Here is a 21,635-nt window from a genome sequence, read left to right as displayed (position 1 = left end):
AACAGGTCCATGGCTCACTTACCCTGTTGGAGAACTCTCCTGGGGGCCCAGTTTGCCATTCTGTTGACTGGTCTCTAGCTGTGCAATCAGGCCATCGATCTGCCCGATCATCTGCTGGACTCGCTTTGTCAGCCTCTTGCTAGCTGTGGATTCTTCTATATATTTTTCATCACCGGTCTTTGAAAGTTCCTTTTTGATCTCCTGTAAGTCCTAATTTTAAAAAGTTTGTATCAAAAGAGAGGGAGGGCTTTATATTAATTTGAACTTGAAAAAAAAATCAAATCATTAATTTGTGCTGGGATGTGGCTCAGTGGTACAATGCTTCCTACTATGCACAAGATCCTGTTTGATCCCTAGCACAACAAAACAAAAAACTAAATAAAAGAATTCAATTCAGCCTCAGAAAAATTGGATGATCTTATGTCCATCATGCAATTTGTTCTTACTAATTTTTTGGTTTAGCCTACCGTGCCCACGATTATTTTTGTAAGCTCAAAAAAAATATTTTTTTTAGAGGGAAAAAAAACCTATTCTGAATATCAAGTTCCTTTGTAGTTACTAGAGAATGAACATCCAAAGGCTCAAGGAGTTCTAAGCACCTTCTATCTTTACAAGGGGCAAAGATGACAGGGACAGAAGCAGGGTGAAGAGCCAAGGGGAAAGAGCACTGTCTTGTCTGTCTGGTGAAAATGTGCCTTCTGATGGAGAAGTCACACAGACCGGGGGGCTACCACAGGGAAGATGAGAAACAGCAAACTCATTTTTAGCAATCTCCAAATCATTACTTGCCCAACAGAGTGGGGATAATAACACTGCTACCTCAGATTAGAAAATAATGTCTGTTTTTTGTTTGCTTGTTTGGTTTGGTCTTTCAAGAAACAGTTTCTCTGTCAAACAGCCCTGGCTGTCCTGGAACTCACTCTGTAGACCAGGCTGGCCTCGAACTCACAGAGATCCACCTTCCTCTGCCTCCCGAGTGCTGGGATGCAACAGGGATGAGAGGGGATGTGGGAAGACTGGGAGGTGAACAGAATTGGGTGCATGATGTGAAACCCCCAAAGATTCAATAAAGAAGTTAAAAAAAAGTCAGGCAGTGGTGATGCCTTTAATCCCAGTACTCAGCAGGCAGAGGCAGATGGATCTCTGTGAGTTCGAGGTCAGCCTGGTCTACAGAGTTTGTTCAGGACTGGCTTTATAGCTAATGAGAAACCCTGTCTTCAAAAACCAACCCTCCCCGCCCACACACACACACACAAAAACTTAAATAAATAAATAAAAAGAAAACAGTGTCTGTTTGGGCTGAGGATGTAGTTAGCGGAACAACACTTGTCTAGCATGCACAAGGCCCTGGGATCGATCCCAGCACTATGAGAGAAAGAAAAGGAGGGAGGAAAGAAGAAAGGGAAGGAGGAAGGGAGGGACAACCAATAGATAAGAAAAGAAAAAAGTCTCTTGAAGGGTTATGAATGAAAGTAAGAATTCATGTATCAAGTGACCAGGCTGTTTATGTGACACCGGGATTCAGATACCTATCGCTATCTACTTAGCACCAGCAAGGATATCATTTACCTACAAAGTGGCCCGATTAGAATTACTGTGGTGCCTGGACTCTAAGCTGGGGCTTATACATGCTAGGCCTTGTGCTCTGTCAACTGTATCCTTGGTCAAAATTTATTTTCCATTTGACTTTTCTCTCCACATTGTCTCTGGGCACCTTGTTATGTACATGACAGGAGTGTTACTCGATGCTTTGGGGTCTGATAAAGCTGCATTCTACCCACGCTCTGCACCTGATGAAGGCCTACGGACAAGGTCCGCATCCCCGCACCATATGCCCACCCACCTCACTGTAGTCCTGGACATCCTCTTTGAGCAGCTCCAGCTCCTCCTTCTCCTTGGTCAGGGACTTCTTCTGTTCCTTTAGCTTAGAACAGGCGTCACTGAGGATGTCAATTTCCTCCTTGGTTATTTCTTCTCCCTAGAAAGAAATGAATAAGAAGATAAACCTAAGTCAAGGGAACAATGGCTTCTGTCCCTAAATGTTGAAAGTCTTTCTGTTCATGTCACATAGGCAAGCACTTAAGGACAGCCTCAAGTGAGTTGGAGCTCATCTCTCTCCATCTTCTTGGTGCATTGTACCCCAACACACTCATCCCATAGCCAGCAGAATGAGCACACTGGTTATCCCCAAATGTTCCTTTCTATTCCCCAGGATTCCATCCCCAGGCAAGACTGACTTGCCTCCTGCTCTACAGGACAGGCTTTGTTTTCTAGAACTTTATAGGAGGGGAATTATTAGGTCTGCCTCTTGACCAGCTCACCTACTTTGGCATCTAATGGTAAAGATTTTCTAATCTGGACTGCAACATCAAAGCATATCTTTCTCCTTCCTATTGGCCTTCAGTGATTACAATGACAGTTGCTATCAATGTCTGTGTATAGCCACTGGTGGGGCAATGCCCAGGACTAGGTCAGCTGATCACAGAGAATAGATTTGAGGCTTTAGCAAACCATAGTTTCCAAAGTGATCTAGGTCCCCCACACCCTCTCCAACACTAGATGGAAGGTCAATTTTTTTTCTGTTTTGCAGTATTGGGCACAGAACCTAGGACCCAAGCATGCTATGCAAGTACTTTATTGAATCATGTTCTCAGCCCTATTTTACATTTTTAAAAAAAAGATTTATTTACTTATTATGTATACAATGTTCTGCCTGCATGTATTCCTGAAGGCCAGAAAAGGGAATCAGATCCCACTATGGTTGTGAGTCACCATGTGGTTGCTGGGAATTGAACTCAGAACCTCTGGAAGAACAGCCAGTGCTCTTAATCACTGAGCCATCTTCCTAGTCCCTTATTTTATATTTTTTAAAAAGTGTTTGGTTTTTTTTTTGTGTGTGTATGGGTGTGTTTTGTGTACATGTTTGTCTGTTACCGCATGTCTGCCTTGTTCCTGAAGGGACTAGAAAAGGGCATTAGATGCCCTGGGACTGGAGTCACAGACAGTTGTGGCTGCCACGTGAGTGCTGAGAATCAAACCTGGGTCTTATGGAAGAACAGCCAGTGTTCTTAAACTCCAAGACATTTCTCTAACCACTGCTATTTTACTTTTTATTTGGAAAAGGCTTTCACTAAATTGCCCAAGCTGTCCTTGAACTTATGAATCTCCTTTGTTAGTCTCTTAAGTAGCCAGTCATTACTGGGGGCTGGAGAGATGGCTCTGCAGCTAAGAGCACTGGCTGTTCTTCCTGCACCATCTGGCTCAATACTGACAATTTCTTTCTTTCTCTCTTTCTCTCTCTCTCTAAGATTTCTTTATTTTATGTATACTGCGCTCTATCTGCATATACACTTGTATGCCAGAAGAGGGTACCAGATTCCCTCTGTAAGTCACCATGTGGTTGCTGGGAATTGAACTCAGGACCTCTGGAAGAACAGCCAGTGCTCTTAGCTGCTGAACCATCTCTCTAGCCCCCAATAATGACAATTTCAAAAAAATATTTATCTTCTTATTTATTAAGTTGTGAGAAGTTTCTTTACTATTTATTTATTATAATATATATATAGACATTATTTATGTGTGTGTGTCTCCGTCACCTGAGTACTGTGAATGAAGTCATGCTACATCTGAGAATTCTTTAGAAAAAAGTTAACTTTTTAATTGTATGTGTATCTGTGGGAATGTGCACAGGAGTGTAGGTACCCAAGAAGACAAGAGGTATCAGGTCCTTAGAGCTAGAGTTACAGGTGGTTGTGAGTCTCCAGGTGTGGGTGCTGGGAATGTAACTACTGAGCCATCTCTCCATCCTCCACCTTCTTTTTTGTTTAATGATGTAAAGATGTGTTGTATTCTTTTATGTTGCATTTGTTTAACTCTGTTCAGCTGTGATTCTTTGCCTGTCTGAAACACCTGATTGGTCTAATAAAGAGCTGAACAGCCAATAGTGAGGAGAGCAGACAGGTGGGGCTGGGAGGTAGAGAGCACAAATAGAAGAAATCTGGAAAAACAAGAACAAGGAGCAACAGGGGCCAGCCATCCAGCCACAGAGCAAGCCATGGAGAAAGAAGTAAAGAAATGTATACAGAAACAGAGAAAGATAAAAGCCCAGAGACAAAAGATACATGGGGTAATTTAAGTTAAAGAAAGCTGGGTAGAAATAAGCCAAGGTAAGGCCAGATATTCTTAGAAAGAATAAGCCTCCATGTGTGATTTATTTGGGAGCTGGGTGGCAGCCCCCCGAAAGGAATCAAAGAGTAGAAAACAACCAAAACAACAAGGGATCATCCTGTCTCTGCCTCTACAGCCTGCTGCTTCTGCAGGATTGTCTGGGAACCACCCCGAGTTCAGATTTTTGGGATTTCTGCCACTGCCATGACCTTCTGGCCTTGATCACACCACGTGTCTATTCTGGGATCTCCAGGGTCTCAGGGGCCATGCAGCAACCTGCTCTCTCTAGGCCAGTCTTCAAAGGAGCCCCTTAGGCTCTGCTGGGCTCACCCACACCCTCCTCTCCAAACTCCAGGGGCTGGACTGGGGTCGTAAACTTTGTCAAACTCCCTTCTTGCCGGGCGGTGGTGGCGCACACCTTTAATCCCAGCACTCGGGAGGCAGAGGCAGGCGGATCTCTGTGAGTTCGAGACCAGCCTGGTCTACAAGAGCTAGTTCCAGGACAGGCTCCAAAACCACAGAGAAACCCTGTCTCGAAAAACCAAAAAAAAAAAAACAACAACAACAACAAAAAAAAAAACTCCCTTCTTGCAAAGGCTATTGTTTGTTAGAGGCAGCTGCTGGCCTCAGCTCTCCACACTTCCTGCTTTCATCAAGAACAAGTTTTACCCCCTCCTCTAAGCCCTGAATGTGATCCTGATCCTCCATTCCCTTCAAGACGCAAAGGGCTTTTGCCATCCTCCAGGACCCCCAGTGGAGACTTCCTGAACACACAGCTTTCACCTAGTCAGTCTCCTCCTCCTTCTCTCTCATTCAGCCACCAAATTGTCTTCTATCCACTTAGGAGTCTTCACCTGCCCACCACACTGAATATCTGCTCCTTCATTAGGGTCCCCTGGCATCTGAGGACAGAAGGACCCAGAAGATATTCATGTTCTGTCCAATTTATTGATAACAAATTGACAGAAGTTTCTCAAGGAGCCTCACACCCAATAGATCACCCGGCAAATGACACCAGGGTGGGCCTCTGAACAGGAAGCTCTGCTTTGAGGGCTCAGCCTTTATTTCCCTTCCCACTGCCCAACAGAAGGACAGGGGCCTAGAAACCCATGAGGAGCCTGGCAGCCTCATCTCAGTGTCAAAGGCTCTAAGCTTCTCATAGCCCTAAGGCTGGTCTCTGCCTCCTTGCCACTACTTCATCTCTCCAGGGAGTAAAAGCGTCCCTGAAGGGGCTCCATGGTTGTGGAGGTGAGCCCCCCCCACCCAAGAAATGAGTGAGTCAATGGGGTTTCCCAACAGCACATACCATGATCTCTGAGAGGGTCTGAAATGTGGACTGACTGGAGGGTAAGAAAATGCCTTGTCCAGCAAGACCTCTTTAGGAGCTAAGGAACCCACAGTCCAGCCCTGCTCCTCCCCTGGTCATGTACAGCTCACCTTCAATCCCTCTAGCACAGGTGCTGTATCCTTCAGTGTCTCTGAGGACACACTCACAACAGGCACCTCTGGCTGAAGCTCGGCCCCTGGCCTCCCAGGAATGGTGGCTTCTACTACTTCTGGCTGGGTGTCCTTCTGAAATGTAAGCAGTAGCACAGTGTCACCTTGGTCCACACTCAGCATATACTCCTGACAGGTACACTTGGCATAATCTACTAAATGACGAAGAAGACCCACAGATCACCAAGCCGTGGTAGTTCCCTGCCCCAGGATGAGCAGGCCACCTGAGCCTCCTCAACAGACTCAGTCAGAACATGCTGCCTGTCTCTGGGGCTAGTCCAGGTGAACGGATGGACGTGAATAACCTAGGCAATTCCAAGCTTCAGTCACAGCTTCCTGCAGCTTTTGAGACCATAGGGCCAACGGATGAGCACAGTTATAGGGAGTCAGCCACTCTTAGGAAAACAACCCTGAGAAGGTGGGTCCCTTGGTGACACCTGTTTGGGTGCTAAGCCAGCCCCTCCTATGCCAATTGTGTCTTCTATTACCCTGAGAGCTATAGCTCCACAGTCAAGCACTCCTGTACCACTCTGACCCCTGCAGGCAAAGACAGGATAGGACTGAGAGTCACATGCGTGGCCATAAGGCAGGCTCTAGAAAACTTGGAATGGGACAGCCTTGGTCCTAGACAGTCAATCACAGCAGACTGCTTACCACCGCCTCGGCAGCCCTCTGCAGTTCTTCCAGGTGCTCCTGCTGGATGGCAGCCTCTTCCTGCAGTGTGGCCTCCAGCTTCGCCTTGTTGTCTACCTGCTCGCCCTCCACCTCTGCCGCTTTCACTTGAGCCTCCTTTGCCTTAGAGGGAAAGTGGAAGGAGAAGGTAACTGCCAGTGAGCCTGAGGTGCCAGACCTAAAATACCTTTACCTGAGCTGAGCAATGTTACCACCTAGGCGTCATACAAAACAGAATACACTAGTGGGATTTTGTCTCCTAAGTGTTCAGAGGTGCTTCCAGGATCCCAAGGGTAAGTAGGGTTCCCCATCCATCAGAGAACTGTTTAAGTTTCAGAGCAAATCTCAAATACATCAATTCAGATTTGTCACCATAGCACTGCTGTGCTTGAGACCGAGCCACATGGGGGCTGAGCAGGGAGACGAACCAGGGAGCTGTGAAGAGGACAGTAAGCCCAAGGTAGAGAGGGTCCCACAGCTGTGGAGGCGAGGGTACCAAGCCCACAGAGATAACGAGTCAAGAGAATCTTCCGACAATACATACCACAATTTCTGGAAGGGTCTGCAAGGTGGACTTGAGCTGGTCAGCAGGTGAGAGGGTGTCTGGGAGGTACATGGCCCGGGACAGTATGAGCAATGATGTGGGGATCTCATGATGGAGGTGCAGGTCGAGCCACTGGAATCAAAGAACATGCGCTAGCAGTGCTGTCCTTGCTGACCCACAGCCCCAGTGCCTCTCCTGCATCCCAGAGTTCCCTTCTGTGGCTTTGACTTAGTTGAGGGACACAGAGTCTAGGTGCCACAGCAAACATGATTGAGCAAATAGGTTCATTAAGTCACTAAAACACATTTCCAAAATATATTTCCAAAATATCTTTCCGGGACTGGAGACAGCACTAGCTACTCCTGCAAAGGGCCTGGGTTCGGTTCCTAGCATTCACATGGCAGCTCACAACTGTTGGTACCTCGAGTTCCAGGGGATCTGACACCCCTTTCTGACTTCCATGGGACCTGCACACACAAGATGCACAATCATACATGCAACACCCATTCACATAAAGATTAACGTACACACTCACACACAAACACACACACACCTTAGTAAACCGAACAACTGACCATCAGCTCCAGGTACTTCAAGAATGGCCATTATGCTCTGTGCTTGAAAACAGGCTGGTACACTGGCCCAGGGATGGTGGTGGATATCTGTAATCCCTGCACTAGCTGAGGTAGAGGATCACACGCACATGTTCTATGACAGCCTGGGCTATACAACCCAACACTTAAAAAAAAAAGGCCTAGGGTACCATACATATATATTACTTGTACCCATTACTATAGCAACTTTTATTCATTTATTTTACATTTGTTTATTTGGGAGGGGGTGGCAGCACGTGCCACAGAGGCGCATGAATAGAAGTTAGAGAATGACTTTTGGGAGTCTTTCTCCTCTTGTACAAGGATCCTGGGAATCAAACTCAGCTTGTCAAACTTGGGGGCAAGCACATTTACTCACAGAGCTATCTTACTGGTCCATGTGTTTAGATGTAAATAAAAAAAATTTAGAAAGCAGAAGGATACCTAGAAATTCAGTCAGACTGGGTCATATAGTAGGAGATCTTGTCTAGAAAAATTGTCCTTTCTTTCTTTTTTAAAATTTGAAGGGCAGGCTGGATGTGGTGATGAATTCATTACATCATTAATCCCAGCACTCAGGAGGCAGGGGCAGGCAGATCTCTAAGTCTAAGGCCAGCACAGTCCACATAGCAAGTTCTAGGACACTGAGGGCTACACAGTAAGAACTGGTTTCACACAACAACAACAACAACAACAACAAAATTTAGAGGACAGGGGCTGTAGCTCAGTGGCAAAGAGTTTGCCTAGCATATGTGTAGCCTCTAGTTAAACCCACAACACTATGCTAAAAGCAAACTGAAGGCTGACAAGATGGCTTAGCAGATAGAGACATCATCCCCCTCCCCCAACTCCTAAGACAGAGTTTCCCTGTGTAGGGTGGCTGCCCTGGAACTCACTCTGTAGAGCAGGCTAGCCTCAAACTCACAGATCCATTCCCAGCACTTACATGGATGCTTACAACTGTCTGTAACTCTAGTTCCAGGGCATCCAACACCTTCTCTTAACAGCCAAAGGTCACCAGGCATGCATGTGGTACATATATAGACATGTAAGCAAAATACTCATACACATAAAAATAAAATAAATAATCTTTAAAAAAAAAAGAAGAAGGGGTAAGATTAAGTGAAAAAGGAGAGCAGCAGAAGAAGAAAGGCAGAGGTCAAATGACCATGACCTTGGATTTCACAGTTCACCAAGGTGCACAGCCTTTAGGTCTGTGCTGGAAACCTAAGTGATGAAGAAGCCCTTGGAAGACGAATTAGAAAGGATTGCAATGGCCAGGCAGTGGTGGCATGCACCCTTAATCCCAGCATTCCTGAGGCAGAGGCAGGTGGGTCTCTGTGTGTTCAAGGTCAGCCTGATCTACAGATCTAGTTCCAGGACAGCTAGGGTTGTTACAGAGAAACCCTGTCTTGAAAAACCAACCAAACCAAAGAAAACCAAACCAAACCAAAAACCAACAAAAAAAGGGTTGCAGAAATGTGTTTAGTGGGAAAGTAGGCGTTCACTCATCCTTGGTCACATGTGAGAGTACATGGAAAGTGGCAAGAGGGACAGGTGTGAAGTTGAGTTAGGAGGAAGACCAGACTCATCTCTCCAAAGACAAAGGGCTATAAATGTCACTCACTGCCACAAACCTGTACAGGAACTATTGCCTTAGGACCCTCACACTCAGGTAGGGTGCAGTGCCACATATCAAGCACCCACTTGGAGAAGTCCAGGCTTAGCGTAGCTGATAGTATGGATGTGATGGTCACATACCTGATTCAGTTGGTCCTTCAGACGGTCTTCTGTGACGCCAAGTGCTCGCATGCCTCGTGCTCGACATGCTGCCTGCAATTCCTTGACATTCAGACTGTTCACTCCTTCCTCAGAAATCAACTGGAAAAGAAAGCCAAGTATTGCTTTTCAAGATCATCTGGATCTAAGACATTGATGTTAACACAACTGAGGTTGGAGAAATGGCTCATCAGTTAAAAGCATGTGTTGCTCTTGCAGAGGACCTGGATGTGGTTCCCAGTAGCCGCATGCTGGCTCACAGCCATCTCTAACTATAGTTCCAGGTAACCTGATGTCCTCTTCTGACCTCCATTAGAACCAGGCACTTAGATGATGCACATGTAGGCAAAACACTAATACACATACAATTTTAAAAGTTAAAAAAAGGTGGGGTAGTGGTGGTGCACACCTTTAATTCTAATTGGGAGGCAGAGGCAGGTGGATCTCTGAGTTCGAGGCCAGCCTGGTCTAAAAAGGAAAGCTCTCTATCCCTACTCTGCAGCAAGGTTCCATGTGACTCTGTTGCTACAAGTGACATAGGTGTCTCTCCACACTGCTACCTGGTCCCACCCACAAGTTAAGTATTGTGGGATATTATTACACAATGTGAAGATATATTGCTGTGATTGATGTAATAAAAGGCTGAAGGGCCAATAGCTAGGCAGGAAGTATAGGTGGAATTTCCAGGGAGAAAAAGGAAGAGAGGAGGATTCTAGGTGCACAAGACAAGACAGGAGACATGGAGGGAAACAGGAGGTACAAGATGGAAGAGAGGTATTGCCATGTGGTGGAATATAGACTTAAATACATGGGTTAATTTAAATAATAAGAGCCAGTTAGTTAGGAACAAGTCTAAACTATAGTCCGAGCTTTCATAATTAATATGAAGTCTCTGTGTTACGATTTGGGAGCTAGCTGGCTGGACAGAGAAATACTCATTACAGTTAAGGGGCAACTTTAGAACAAGTGAGGGCATGGGCTCCCATTGCACCAGCTGACTCTCTAAGGTAAACACCCCCTTCTCCACTTCTGCAGATACCCTGGCTGCCAGGGCAGAAGTCCCTCATTACTGCCTCCCACCAAGCTCCCACTGACACCACAGGACCTGGTCTCGTGACTGTGGACAGGTGTCCAAGTCCTGACTCCACATGACAGTGAGGGGTAGAGGGGAACCACGGGTCTCCACTTGACAGTGAGGGGTGGAGGGGAAACCATGGGTCTCCACTTGCCTCTAATGACACCTTGACAGAGAGGAGGTAACTGTTACTGCCTGCTGAGGATAAAAGTCAGCTCCTTGCTAGCTCTCTCCTTGCTAGCTCCCTGACACTTTCCCAGCCCAAGGCGCCCTGGGCTTGCTCACTGAGTGCGTCCTTCCTGAAAGACTCTCTGTTAATCCAGTCAGTGCCTGTAGTTCAGAAAAAAATGATATAGCAAACAGACAAAAGGCAAGAAGGACAACAAAGGCAAAAGACCCACAGCCTCCCCAGTCCTACAATATTGGATATGAACTATAACTAGTATATTTGGAAAAGAAAAACAAGGGCACGTATAAGCCTTTAATTTCAGCACTTGAGAGGCAAAGGCAGAGGCAGGCAGAATTCTGTGAGTTCAAGGCCAGCCTAGTGCACAGAGCAAATTCCAAGACAGCCAGGGCTAAGTAGAGAGCCCTTGACTGCCTCAAAATAAATAAATAAAAAGAGAGAGACAGGGAGGAAGGAAGGGGAGGGAAGAGAAGAGAAATTAGGAAGGCAGGGAGAGGCAAGTCAGACCTGGTAATTCCACGATTTGGGAGGCAGAGGCAGGAAGGTTCAAAGTTCAAGGTTAGCTTGATAACTGAGATACTGTCTGTTCAAAATTAAAAAGCAAAGAAAGAGTACTAAGGCTAGGTGTGGTGAGACATAATCCCTACAGGGGGGGAAACAAGAAAATTAAGAGTTGACTGAAGGCCAGGGAAGCAAACTGGCGCTTCCCATTAAGCTTGATAACCTGAGTTTGATCACGCAAATATATCTGACTCCACACATATAATGTGTGATGCCCAATGCTTGCACACAAACAGACACACTAAGTAAGTAAATGTTAAAAAAAAAATTGTCTTTAAGGTTCAATTCCCAGTATCCACATGTCAGCTCATACCTGTCTGTAACTCTAGTTCCAGGAGATCCAACGCACTCACACAGACATTCATGTGGGCAAGCACCAATGGACATAAAATAAAAATAAATAAATCATAATAAATAAAAAAGAGTTAAATTCTAATCTTTTTGTTTTTGGAGACAGGGTGTTTTTGTAGCTTTGAAGTCTGCCTTGAAACTCGCTCTATAGAACAGGCTGACCTCAAACGCACAGAGATCTGCCTGTCTCTGCCTCCCGAGTGCTAGAATTAAAGGCATGTGCGCAACCACTGCCTGGCTAAATTCTAATCGTGGTTACATAGTGAGTTGGTGGCTAGGCTGGGTTACATGACACCCAGCCTTGGAAGACAGAGGCTGGGCACTGCCTAAAGCAAGCTAGCTAGGAAACTAGCTATAGTGTTAAGTTTTGGGTTTGACTGAGTAAGATGGAAGAACAATTGAGGACGATCCCAACATCATCCTTGGGCTTACGCATACACATGAACTCACTTGTGCAGACGCCAGCGCATGCGCGCACACACACCACAAATGAGCAATACATACCCACATAAATACTACATATGTATGAAAAATGGAAAAAGAAAACAGAGCAAGGCTGGAGAGTCTCAACAGATAAGAGTACTAGCTGTTCTTCCATCATGCAAGGGTTCAATTCCCGTCACCTATATGGTTAGTCATTCTCAACCATCTATTGCTCTAGTTTCAGGATCTCATGCCCTTTTCTGAACTCTGAGGGTGCCAGGCACACACATGGTACACATAGATACATGCAGTTAAAACATTCATACAGAAATAAATCTAAAGGAATTAGGGAAAAGAGGGTTAAAGGAACAGCCCAGGAGTCAGAGTGCTTACATAGCACTGTGAGTTCAATACCCAGAACTGTTCTTCCCAAGCAAAAAGAAACAAATAAACAAAACAACAACAACAAACAAACCAGGTGTGGTGGTTTATGTTTGTAATTCCAGCACTCAGTAGCCTGGGGCAGGAGGATCGCCACAAATGTGAAGCTAGCCTGGGCCAGTTAGTGAGTTCGAGGCCAGCCTGAGCTATGTGAGAACAGTAATGACAAGAAAAGCGAGAAGACAGAGCCCTGAGGAGAGAAAAGGGAATCTGTGCAAAACACAGAGATGAGAGGGCGCCTCACAGTGGCCAGAACAGGACTCTGCAACAGCTGTGACTTTCACTGCCACTCACTTTGTCATCAGCCTTTATGGACCTCAGGCGCATGGTGAGCTGGAAACGCAGGAAGTTGTTGGTGCCGATGGACTGAAGCTCCAACAGCTTGCACAGTGCCACCAGCTGAGGCCTCGTGAGGTTATCCAGGGTCAGTTCATCCTCAAATAATTTGGAAAAACGCATGATTTCCTCATTGCTGGGTCTTTCTCCTGTCTCCCGGATCTGCAGAAGTAATCCCAAGTATTAATCACTAAGTACAAACTATGCATTCTCCTGTTCCCAGAGTTAGCTTTGGGTTCCAGCTGGAAGTAAGGAACCAAGAGAGCAGCTGCAGAGGGCCAGACCACCTGCCTGTCACCAAGCTCTCCAGGGGTGGTCACACCTCAGGCACTCTAAGCCTGCAGGAAGCACTAGAAACACAGCACCTACTCGTGCATCACCATCCAGGCTGCTGTCCACCAGGAGACTGGGAATGCCAGTGTGCAGTCAGTTCTGCTGTACTCTTCCCATCAGGGCTGTGGGCACTGCCCTGGGCTCTCATGCCACACCCCAGTTTCTCAGTGGCAGGAAGAGGTGCATTTGTATACACTACAGCTCCCTTGAGAGGGACTGAGCACAGGGAGCAGGCAGTTAGCTTAAGCTCTGTCCTTAGAGCTTTATCTGCTGAGTATACAATTTAAAAGAAACGAAAAGAGAGAGAGAGAGAGAAAGAAAGAGAAGTAAAGGAAGGAAGAGGGAAGAAAAGGCCTAGTAGTGCTTGACATTTGAATCATCGTGCGACAGATGGGAATACTACACCTTCTGGAAAAATGCAGAGAAGTCTTTGGTGGCATTCCCCTTGGCTGCCTTGTTCTTCAGGGCCATTTCCTCTATGGTGTCCTGGAGAAACTTGGCTAGCTCTAGCTTTACCCGAAGCTCTTTCTTCAGCCTTTCCTCCTATGAGAGAAAATTAAAGGTTATATAGCCCAGCCATGCCCTGCACCCTCTTGCATTCCACCATGACCTGTCTCTACAGTAGGAAGTAGTCTTGAAGCCTACTTAGAATGCTGCCTACTGTAAGACAAGTGGCCCACATCACATATCCTTCAAGAGATAAAATCTAAGTGTGACATATTCTTAAACTCTACTTCATCATTTTTAAAAAATGTCTGTGGGAAGCCTCAACCCTACCTCACAGCAGACGTTGGTATATTTGTTTCATGAGGGACCAGACAGTGAGGTTTTGGGGCCTCATTTGGTCTGACATAATCACTTAGCTCAGCTGGTGCATCACAAAAGAACCAGACAACACATGTAATGTGTGGTCTGAAGGAATTTTAGACTCATTTTCTTTCTATTTGTTATTTATTTTTTTTGGGTGTGTTTGTATGTTTAACGTATGAGTATGTACATTGACTTTTGTGAGTGCGGACATTGTGTGTGGAGATCAGGAGATACCTTGGTCCTCACCACCACCTTGTTTGAGACAGGGTCTCTTTTTTGTGTTTTGCCCCTAGCTGACACGTGATCTTTCAGGAATTATCCTATATCTACCTTCCATTTCACGATAGGAGACCTGGGATTACAGATGTACTACCCAGCTTGGTTTTTACATGCTTCTAGGGATTTAAATTCAAGACCTTGTGTTTTCATGCAAATATTTCTTTACCGATTTAGCTGTCGCCCTAATCCTTAGACTAATTTTCAAACTGCATTCAAAGTCCCAGTGGCCTCACCTTGATGGACTGGGTTTCAAATGTGGATGGCAGCATGTTGGGGAAGAGCTTTACAACTACAGGCAGCAGGAATTCCATGAAGGGCACGATCACGAACACCAAGAAGGGCACTAGGCGGAAGAGGTCTGCACAAATCCGGAGAAACTGCAAAGATGTGGAAACATCGGTGGGCAGAGCAGGGCAGGAACATCTCTCTTACCTTTACTACAACTCACCACAGTGTGACTCAGACTCTTGGCAGATAACCTCCAGAAACCCACCTCTTTCTCACAGTCTAAACATGCTAATGGCCTTAAGAAAAATAGGACTGGGTGCTAACCCACAGCTCACCAGATGCACAGAATGTGAGACCGGCCCAAAGGAGGGCCATTTAGATAAGATAGCAATCTACGAAAGCTATCCCAGAACACCCCTGCAAGTAGAGGAACCTGTGAAGTCCTTCAAATGAGTTTAAATTTTTCCACAGCAGAGCCTACTACAGGCCACAGTCTGACCAACTCCTTAGATGCCCTAAAGGCATGTTTCTCACAAAGTACTTGCTTGTTTTTAAAGGTCCCAATCTCTCTTTTTCTTGTTGTTGTTTTTATGTGCACGAATGCTTTGCTTGCATGTATGTCTATGTATCATTATACATGTCTGGTATACAAAGAGGTCAAATGAGAGTGTCTAAAGTCTTGGTGACTAGAGTTAGAGACAGTTGTGAGCCACCATACTGGTGCTGAGATTGAACCCAGATCCTCTTCAAGAGCAATAAGCATTCTAAACTACTGAGTCATCTCTCCAGCCCCATGGTTCCAATTTCTTTAACAACTGCACTATCCTTAGCTCCAACTTTTGACTGGCTTTTCTGGCCCAACTGTAAGTTTTTCAAGTCTTTCCACTCAGCTTTTGCTCCTGATCCCCACTATAAACCTGGGTAAAAACAATTATTTCATTATATGTGTGTAAGCACATGTGTGTACCTATCATGTATGTGGGAGGGTGAATGTGTGCCATAGTACACACGTGGAAGAGAAAGAACAACTTGGTGCAGCCATTTCTCTCCCTGTACCCTTATATGCTTCGGGAACTAAACTCAGATGGTCAGGCTTGGGTGAAAAGATCTTGTCTTGAAATTTCCTCTGCCAGATTAATCTGTCATCTTTAAACTCAAACTCCCACAAAGTCCTTTTTGTCCCCGTCCCCCCCCGCCCCCACCAGAGACAGGGTTTCTCTGTGTAGCCCTGGCTGTCCTGGAAATCACTTTGTAGACCAGACTGGCCTCGAACTCACAGAGAACCTCCTGCCTCTGCCTCCCGAGTGCTGAGATTAAAGGTGTGCACCACTATCACCTGGCATCTCCCATATAATGTTAAGCGCAGCAAGTGCTTTAATGACTGAGCCATCTCTCCAGCCCCAGGAAGGGCCTTTTCAGAGCTTAAGGACAGAAGGAATTACATACCAGGCTCACAGAGTCAAGGAAATAACTGAGAGACTTCCCCGAGGGACATAATGTCTATGAAGTAGAAACAGACCCAGATCAAGGGCAAGGCTGAAGGAAATCACCAAGGGAGGAAAGAATGTGTAGTATTCACATTACCGTTCACTAGGAGGATGAGAAAGGCTCATTTTTTATAAACCTTCACTGACTTTTATCAAAAGGAGTAGAATAAGCTGAGTAGAAAGGAGAGCACGGCGGCGTGTCCCATCCATACCTGCCTGCGCTCCCGGCGGGTCAGCGTGTGGCCATTGAGGATGCGCCACAGCATGCGGGCAGCAATCTTGGTGTCGATCCAGAGCAGGCGGAAGCCATGGTAGTAGTGCTTCAGCTCATCCAGTATCTTCTGCCCAAGGGACTTCTTTACTACCACTTGAACTGGCGGGCTGTACACAGGGCCACCCTCTTCCAGCTTCTTATTCTTGTCCTTTAAGGACTTAAGGGACTTCTCTATCACAGAGTCCTCTCCTAGGGGAGGTGATGAGTGCCAGCTGCGCACAGGAAGGTACTGAGGTCCTGTGACAACCAATCTTGCAGAGGCAGGTGTCCATGTTGCCCTTGCAATGGTGCCCTGGCACTCAAGCCTCTGAGTCCAACGGCTGCGGGGCTCACCTTTGAAGCAGAGGTACACAGGGTTGACTGGAGGACAGCAGCGAGATAGAATTTTCCTTGAAATGGGAACAACAGAAAAACCGCAATGAGAAATCCTACCTATCTGACCACTCAGTACCAAATACTAAATCATACTCCATGGTGGATCAAATTAAGTATCCCACTGCTTTGAAGGAAGCCTTTAGAAGGGCTTGAATTTGAGGCTAGGATGGTGTGTGGCCTAGCTAGACCTCACACATGAGTGTGAGCCTTACTGGCCTAACTCATAAGTCCTCAAAGACACACAACAGTAGGGAGACATACATACATAGGAGAAGTCCCTGGCACCTGACGTAAGAAGTGATATTCATAACTTTGGAATTTGAGGGTATGGGGTCCAGAGTCAAGAGTCCATCCAGTTTGGATATTCTCTCTTAACAGGTGACTCTTGGTTGACAGAAGGCACTGGAACAAAGGGAAAACCCCAAAGGAGAGTCCAGGGTCCATTCCCTTACCTGGCTCTAGCATGCTCCCCCACCTCTGTCCCCTCTTTCCCCCTCAGTGTACTCTGACGCATGCAGCTACCAAACGCCTGCCATGGAGAGATAAGAGGCACATGTGTCCTCAGGGCCTATGCCTCTTCACCAGAGTGAAGGCTCCGTAGGAGCCCTAAAACAGGTGGGGCCACAGCCAGAGGCTGTTTCCAAAAACATTAAGACTTCTTCGTCCACACAGGATCAAGCTCACAGGACAGCCTGGAACCCAGTAGTACTCATTCACAAAGTGACCACAAAGACCAACTGCAGTGGGGACCAGGCCTAACAGGCAGCCCGGGGTTTGTATCAACAAGACCTTTTCTGACTCCATCTGGAGCCAGAGTCAGTGCTGAGATTGCCATCTGCTCATGAAACAGCTGAGCTTGGTCAGGTTTAAACAGTACATTAGAAACCTCTCCCCGCCAGTCATTTACAAACCAACCTCTAGGTGGCCACCAACTCTAAAATCACTCCAGAGGCCTGTCGTGGGGGACCGTAACCCACTGAAGCAGACGTCGGAGCTCAACATCTGCAGCTCTGGGCTGATGAAATGGCTCAGGGGATAAAGCTGCCTGCTGCCAAGCCTGATGACTTGACTTAGATCCCTGGGACCCACACTGGTAATGAAAGAGCAACTCCTGCAATTAAATTGTCCTGACTTCTATCCTGGTGCCATAGCATGAACTCCAGCCCCTACACCTAATGAATTAAAATAGAAGTTTAAAAAAGCCTGTGTAGCTGGGCAGCAGTGGTACATGTCTTTAATCCCAGTACTTGGGAAGAAGTAGAATCCAGATCTCTGAGTTTGAGGCCACCGTGAGCTACAGAGTAAGATAGTCAGTATTTGTTAGTCAGTACTACATATAAGACCCTGTCTCAAGTAACAGTACTATACACACACACACCACACACACACACACACACACACACTTACACACACACAAATGCTGGTCCACTTGCTGCAATTGCAATGACCTCATAACTTGACCTCTCTGTGCTTCAGGAGCTTCCTTTGTAATCTCATGTTAAAATACACTTAGCAGGAACAGAGCTAACAGTGACTGCCCTGTCAAAGCAATGGGAAGCAAGGTATGACTCCAGAGCCACAATGCTTCATAGGTACACTAGTGGTGCACATGGCCTTGGCTCACAGTGCGTAACGTACAGTGATAGCTGGGACAGAGCACGATCAGCCCACACAGAATCAGGGCATGAGACTCAATGGGCTCCAAGGCTCTAGCTGCTAGGCTCAGCTCTGGTGCGATCACTGGGCATTCTCCAAACTCCAAATATGTCCTCTGTCACAGCCTACAATAATTTGACAGCAAGCAGTGATATCAGAGAAGAGTGGTATGGACATCCGTGGACCAGTGAAAACAGTGACAGTGTGTATGTGAGCATGTATGGCAGCCCCCCACCCCCGCTTTATCTATCTCCTTAGGACTCTGGTAAAGTACTGTCAATCTCTTCCCAAGCCACACCCAGTTCCACACCTCTAGCTTTCCTTGGAGCTATGAAGAAGCCCTTGAATCCACTCTGTCCTGAACCATAGTGTTACATCACTCAGGGTGAGGCTACAAGGAACAAGACAGCACAGCCAGATTCAGAGTACCACTCAGCTTACCAACAAAGAGACGGCAGGCCCTTCCATCTACCTCCTTACCTTGGCCTCCCCTTTCCCCTTCAAGTACAGAGAAAGACAGTTCTGCACTTGAAACAAGTGCATCATCAGGCTTTTAAAATATCAATCTCCCATCCTCACTGAGGAAGGGTGTGGCTTCCACAGAAGGCTTGATGCCTGCAGGTGCAAGGGCAGCCAATGGGTCAAGATAAAGACACACATACAAAGATGAAGCAGGCAGCACAGTGTTCTGGCTAAGGGCTGGGTCAAGATCTTGCTCTTCTTAAACTCATCAGAGAGTTTGTTGTTGTTGTTGTTGGGGGAAGACTGGGTATAAGAGCCTCATAGGTCAGAGGACAATTTGTAGGAGTCCATTCTTCCCTTCCACCATGTGGATCATGGGGATCAAACTTAGGCTTGGTGTCAGAGACCTTTACCCACTGAGCCATTATCACTGGCCTATCAGAGAAGTTACTAACCATTGTTAGTAACAACTTACACATAATGTTTTGCCATTTTTAAGCAGTGGAAAAATCACTTTTTTTTTGGTTGTTGTTGGCAGTGCTAAGAATAAGACCAGGGCCTCCCACATGTTAGACCAAGTGCTGACTACTGAGCTACAACCCAGCCCAAATTATATAACATTCTTAAATTTTCCACCAATACAGAACTCATCTTGGTGCTGCTGGTGCTCACTGGCGCTAACCAAAGGGCTAGATTATAGGCCTAGCTTCCACCACCTTGTTTTTGCCTTTCCTCTTCTGAAAAATAACCTACCAAATGAACTGAAATAGCACCAATCAAACACAGTATTTCAACAAGAAATACACTGGAGCTGGCAAGATGGCTCAGTGGGTAAAGGTGCTAGCCATCAAATCTCACGATCTTATTTCAATCTCTGGGATCCACATGGTAGGAAAGAACTGACTTCCAAAGTTTGTTTTCTGATCTCCACATGCATACCATAGCACAGGTTCACCTTACATGCATACCCCAAACAAACAAACAAGTAGCCAATACGCCCCCCACTGCACCCACCTACCTCCATAATGAAGCCAGGAATCTTAGCAAGGGTGATCACTTACTTAAGTGTCCTGAGGCTATGTTCTGTCCAGCCTGAATGTCCAGGCTTCAAGTAAGGAGCAGAAAGACTAAGTAGCACTACAAAAGAGAAGTGTCTGAGCCTTAGCACACGAGCTACATATTCTGAGCTATTTGGAAGGCAGGAACAGGAATGGGACACAGACTGACATAAGTCACACATACACAGATGCGGACGACAGATACCCCCCCCCCCCCCGCTGTCAGTGTTTATAACTTTCATCAACATCACACAAATGTCAAAAGTATGCCTGTAGGCCACTCCCAAGAGGACAACTCCCTTGATGCACCCCAGAGCCTCCAACCACAGGCTGCTCCTAGAAAGGCATGAAGCAAGCCAGTAGCCAAAGGAGAGGCCTTGTCAGGAAGGACATCAGCCACAATAAGTCACTCTGTTCTTCAGGGAAGTGATGTCAGGAACCAAGTCATCCTCAGCAGAAAGAAAGAACAGCAGAGCAATAGCCTCCAAAATCAAGAGATGATTCCAGAAGTGCAGACAACTCTCCACTTAGAGGCCTGTGGATATACCACATTAGACCACACCTGCTTCCTGGTTTAGGAACTAGATGATACAGGGGGGAAAAAAAGTATAGTAGAATACTTAGTACCTAGTCCCAGCCTAAGACATGCGATTCTGAGAGCTTGGATTGCAGCGTCATTATGCCCTGGGATTATGCTCTGCAGAGATATCCATCAGCATGATTCAATTTCCAAAAGCAAATTTTGCCACTATGAGCACTAAATGTGGTGTAGGAGCTGGCTAGAAGGTTCAGCAGATACAGGCACTTGCCACCCTCCCTGATGACCTAAGTTCATCCTTAAGAACCACATCCTTAAGAGCCAATCACCATCCACCAAGTGGTCATCTGACCTCCACACCTGTATTATACCATGTATGTGTAAACACACACACACATACACACACAGGTACTTGCTGAAAAACAAATACTGGGAGCTGGCAAGAAGGCTCAGTAGGTAAGCCTGGAGACCTAAGGTGGAAGAACCAACTCCCAAAAGTTGTTCTCTGACTTCCACATACGTATCAGCACACACACATTCACATATATAGATATGCTGTATGTATACAAATGTAAATATATCGAGCTATCCAGCCAGGGATGGTGGTGCACTCCTTTAATCCTAGCACTCAGGAGGGAGAGGCTGGAGGAGCTCTCTGAATTTGTGGCCAGCCTGGTCAACATAGTGGCTAAGACAGCCAGGACTACAAATGAGAGATCTGTCTCAGAAAAACAAAACACAGTAAACCAATACCAATGTGCACCTAGCAGGTCACCTCCAGAACTCATGAATTTCTTACTTTTTAGAAAGCAAAGAAAAAAATTACAAAATTAAATAAAAATTTCTGAGAGTTCTATGTATTAAGTTCAGCAATCTTTTTAAGATTTATTTATTTATTTTTATGGGTGATTGTTTGGCTACATGTATGTTTATGCATCACGTGCATGTCAGGTAGCTATGGAAGACAAAGGAGGATGCGGATCCTATGATATAAAGTTACAGTTGGCTATGTGGGAATGGGTCCCAGGCTCTCACAAATAGATCAAGCGCTCTTAACCAATGAGCCATCTCTCCAGCTCCAGGAGTCAAGATTTCTTACATAGGCTAGAGAGGTGACTCAGCTGGTAAAGTACTTGCGGTGAAGCATGAAAACATGAATTTGGATCTCCAGTCCAAAAGCTGTGTACAGTGGTGTGCACCTATAATACCAGTACATCAGAGGTAGATAGGCAGATCACTATTGCCAGCCAGCCTAGCAAAATCAGTAATTCTAGATTCACTGAGAAATCCTGTTTCAAAAAATAAGGTGGAGAATGACTAAGAAAGATACTCCATGTTAACCTGTGGCTTCCAGATGCACATACTAGCACCACATACATGTGCTTACACTTACATTTACATGCACACAGATTCTTTTTTTTTTAATATTTATTTATTTATTTATTATGTATACAATATTCTGTCTGTATGCCTGAAGGCCAGAAGAGGGCGCCAGACCTCTTTACAGAT

The 21,635-nt window shown here is 45.9% G+C and overlaps 1 protein-coding gene across 1 annotated transcript in view; it reads right to left on the bottom strand.

The window, feature by feature from the left end:
- Positions 1-21,635, bottom strand: part of Letm1 (leucine zipper and EF-hand containing transmembrane protein 1) — a 34,921-nt gene that overhangs the window by 2,832 nt on the left and 10,454 nt on the right. Inside the window, exons 3-12 of the mRNA XM_005366067.3 lie at positions 15,976-16,426; positions 14,282-14,425; positions 13,365-13,502; positions 12,585-12,788; positions 9,235-9,354; positions 6,881-7,012; positions 6,319-6,459; positions 5,605-5,739; positions 1,844-1,978; positions 23-210 (exon numbers count right to left, since the gene is read on the bottom strand). Of these exons, the coding sequence (XP_005366124.1) occupies positions 23-210; positions 1,844-1,978; positions 5,605-5,739; positions 6,319-6,459; positions 6,881-7,012; positions 9,235-9,354; positions 12,585-12,788; positions 13,365-13,502; positions 14,282-14,425; positions 15,976-16,426 (1,788 nt within the window). The remainder of the gene's footprint in view (positions 1-22; positions 211-1,843; positions 1,979-5,604; positions 5,740-6,318; positions 6,460-6,880; positions 7,013-9,234; positions 9,355-12,584; positions 12,789-13,364; positions 13,503-14,281; positions 14,426-15,975; positions 16,427-21,635) is intronic.

Source organism: Microtus ochrogaster, unplaced genomic scaffold (genome assembly GCF_000317375.1).
Source record: "Microtus ochrogaster isolate Prairie Vole_2 unplaced genomic scaffold, MicOch1.0 UNK6, whole genome shotgun sequence".
In the NCBI taxonomy this organism is placed as follows: Eukaryota; Metazoa; Chordata; class Mammalia; order Rodentia; family Cricetidae; genus Microtus; species Microtus ochrogaster.
The sequence above is the reverse complement of the archived record's forward strand: the minus strand, read 5'-3'. Positions and strand labels throughout refer to the sequence as shown.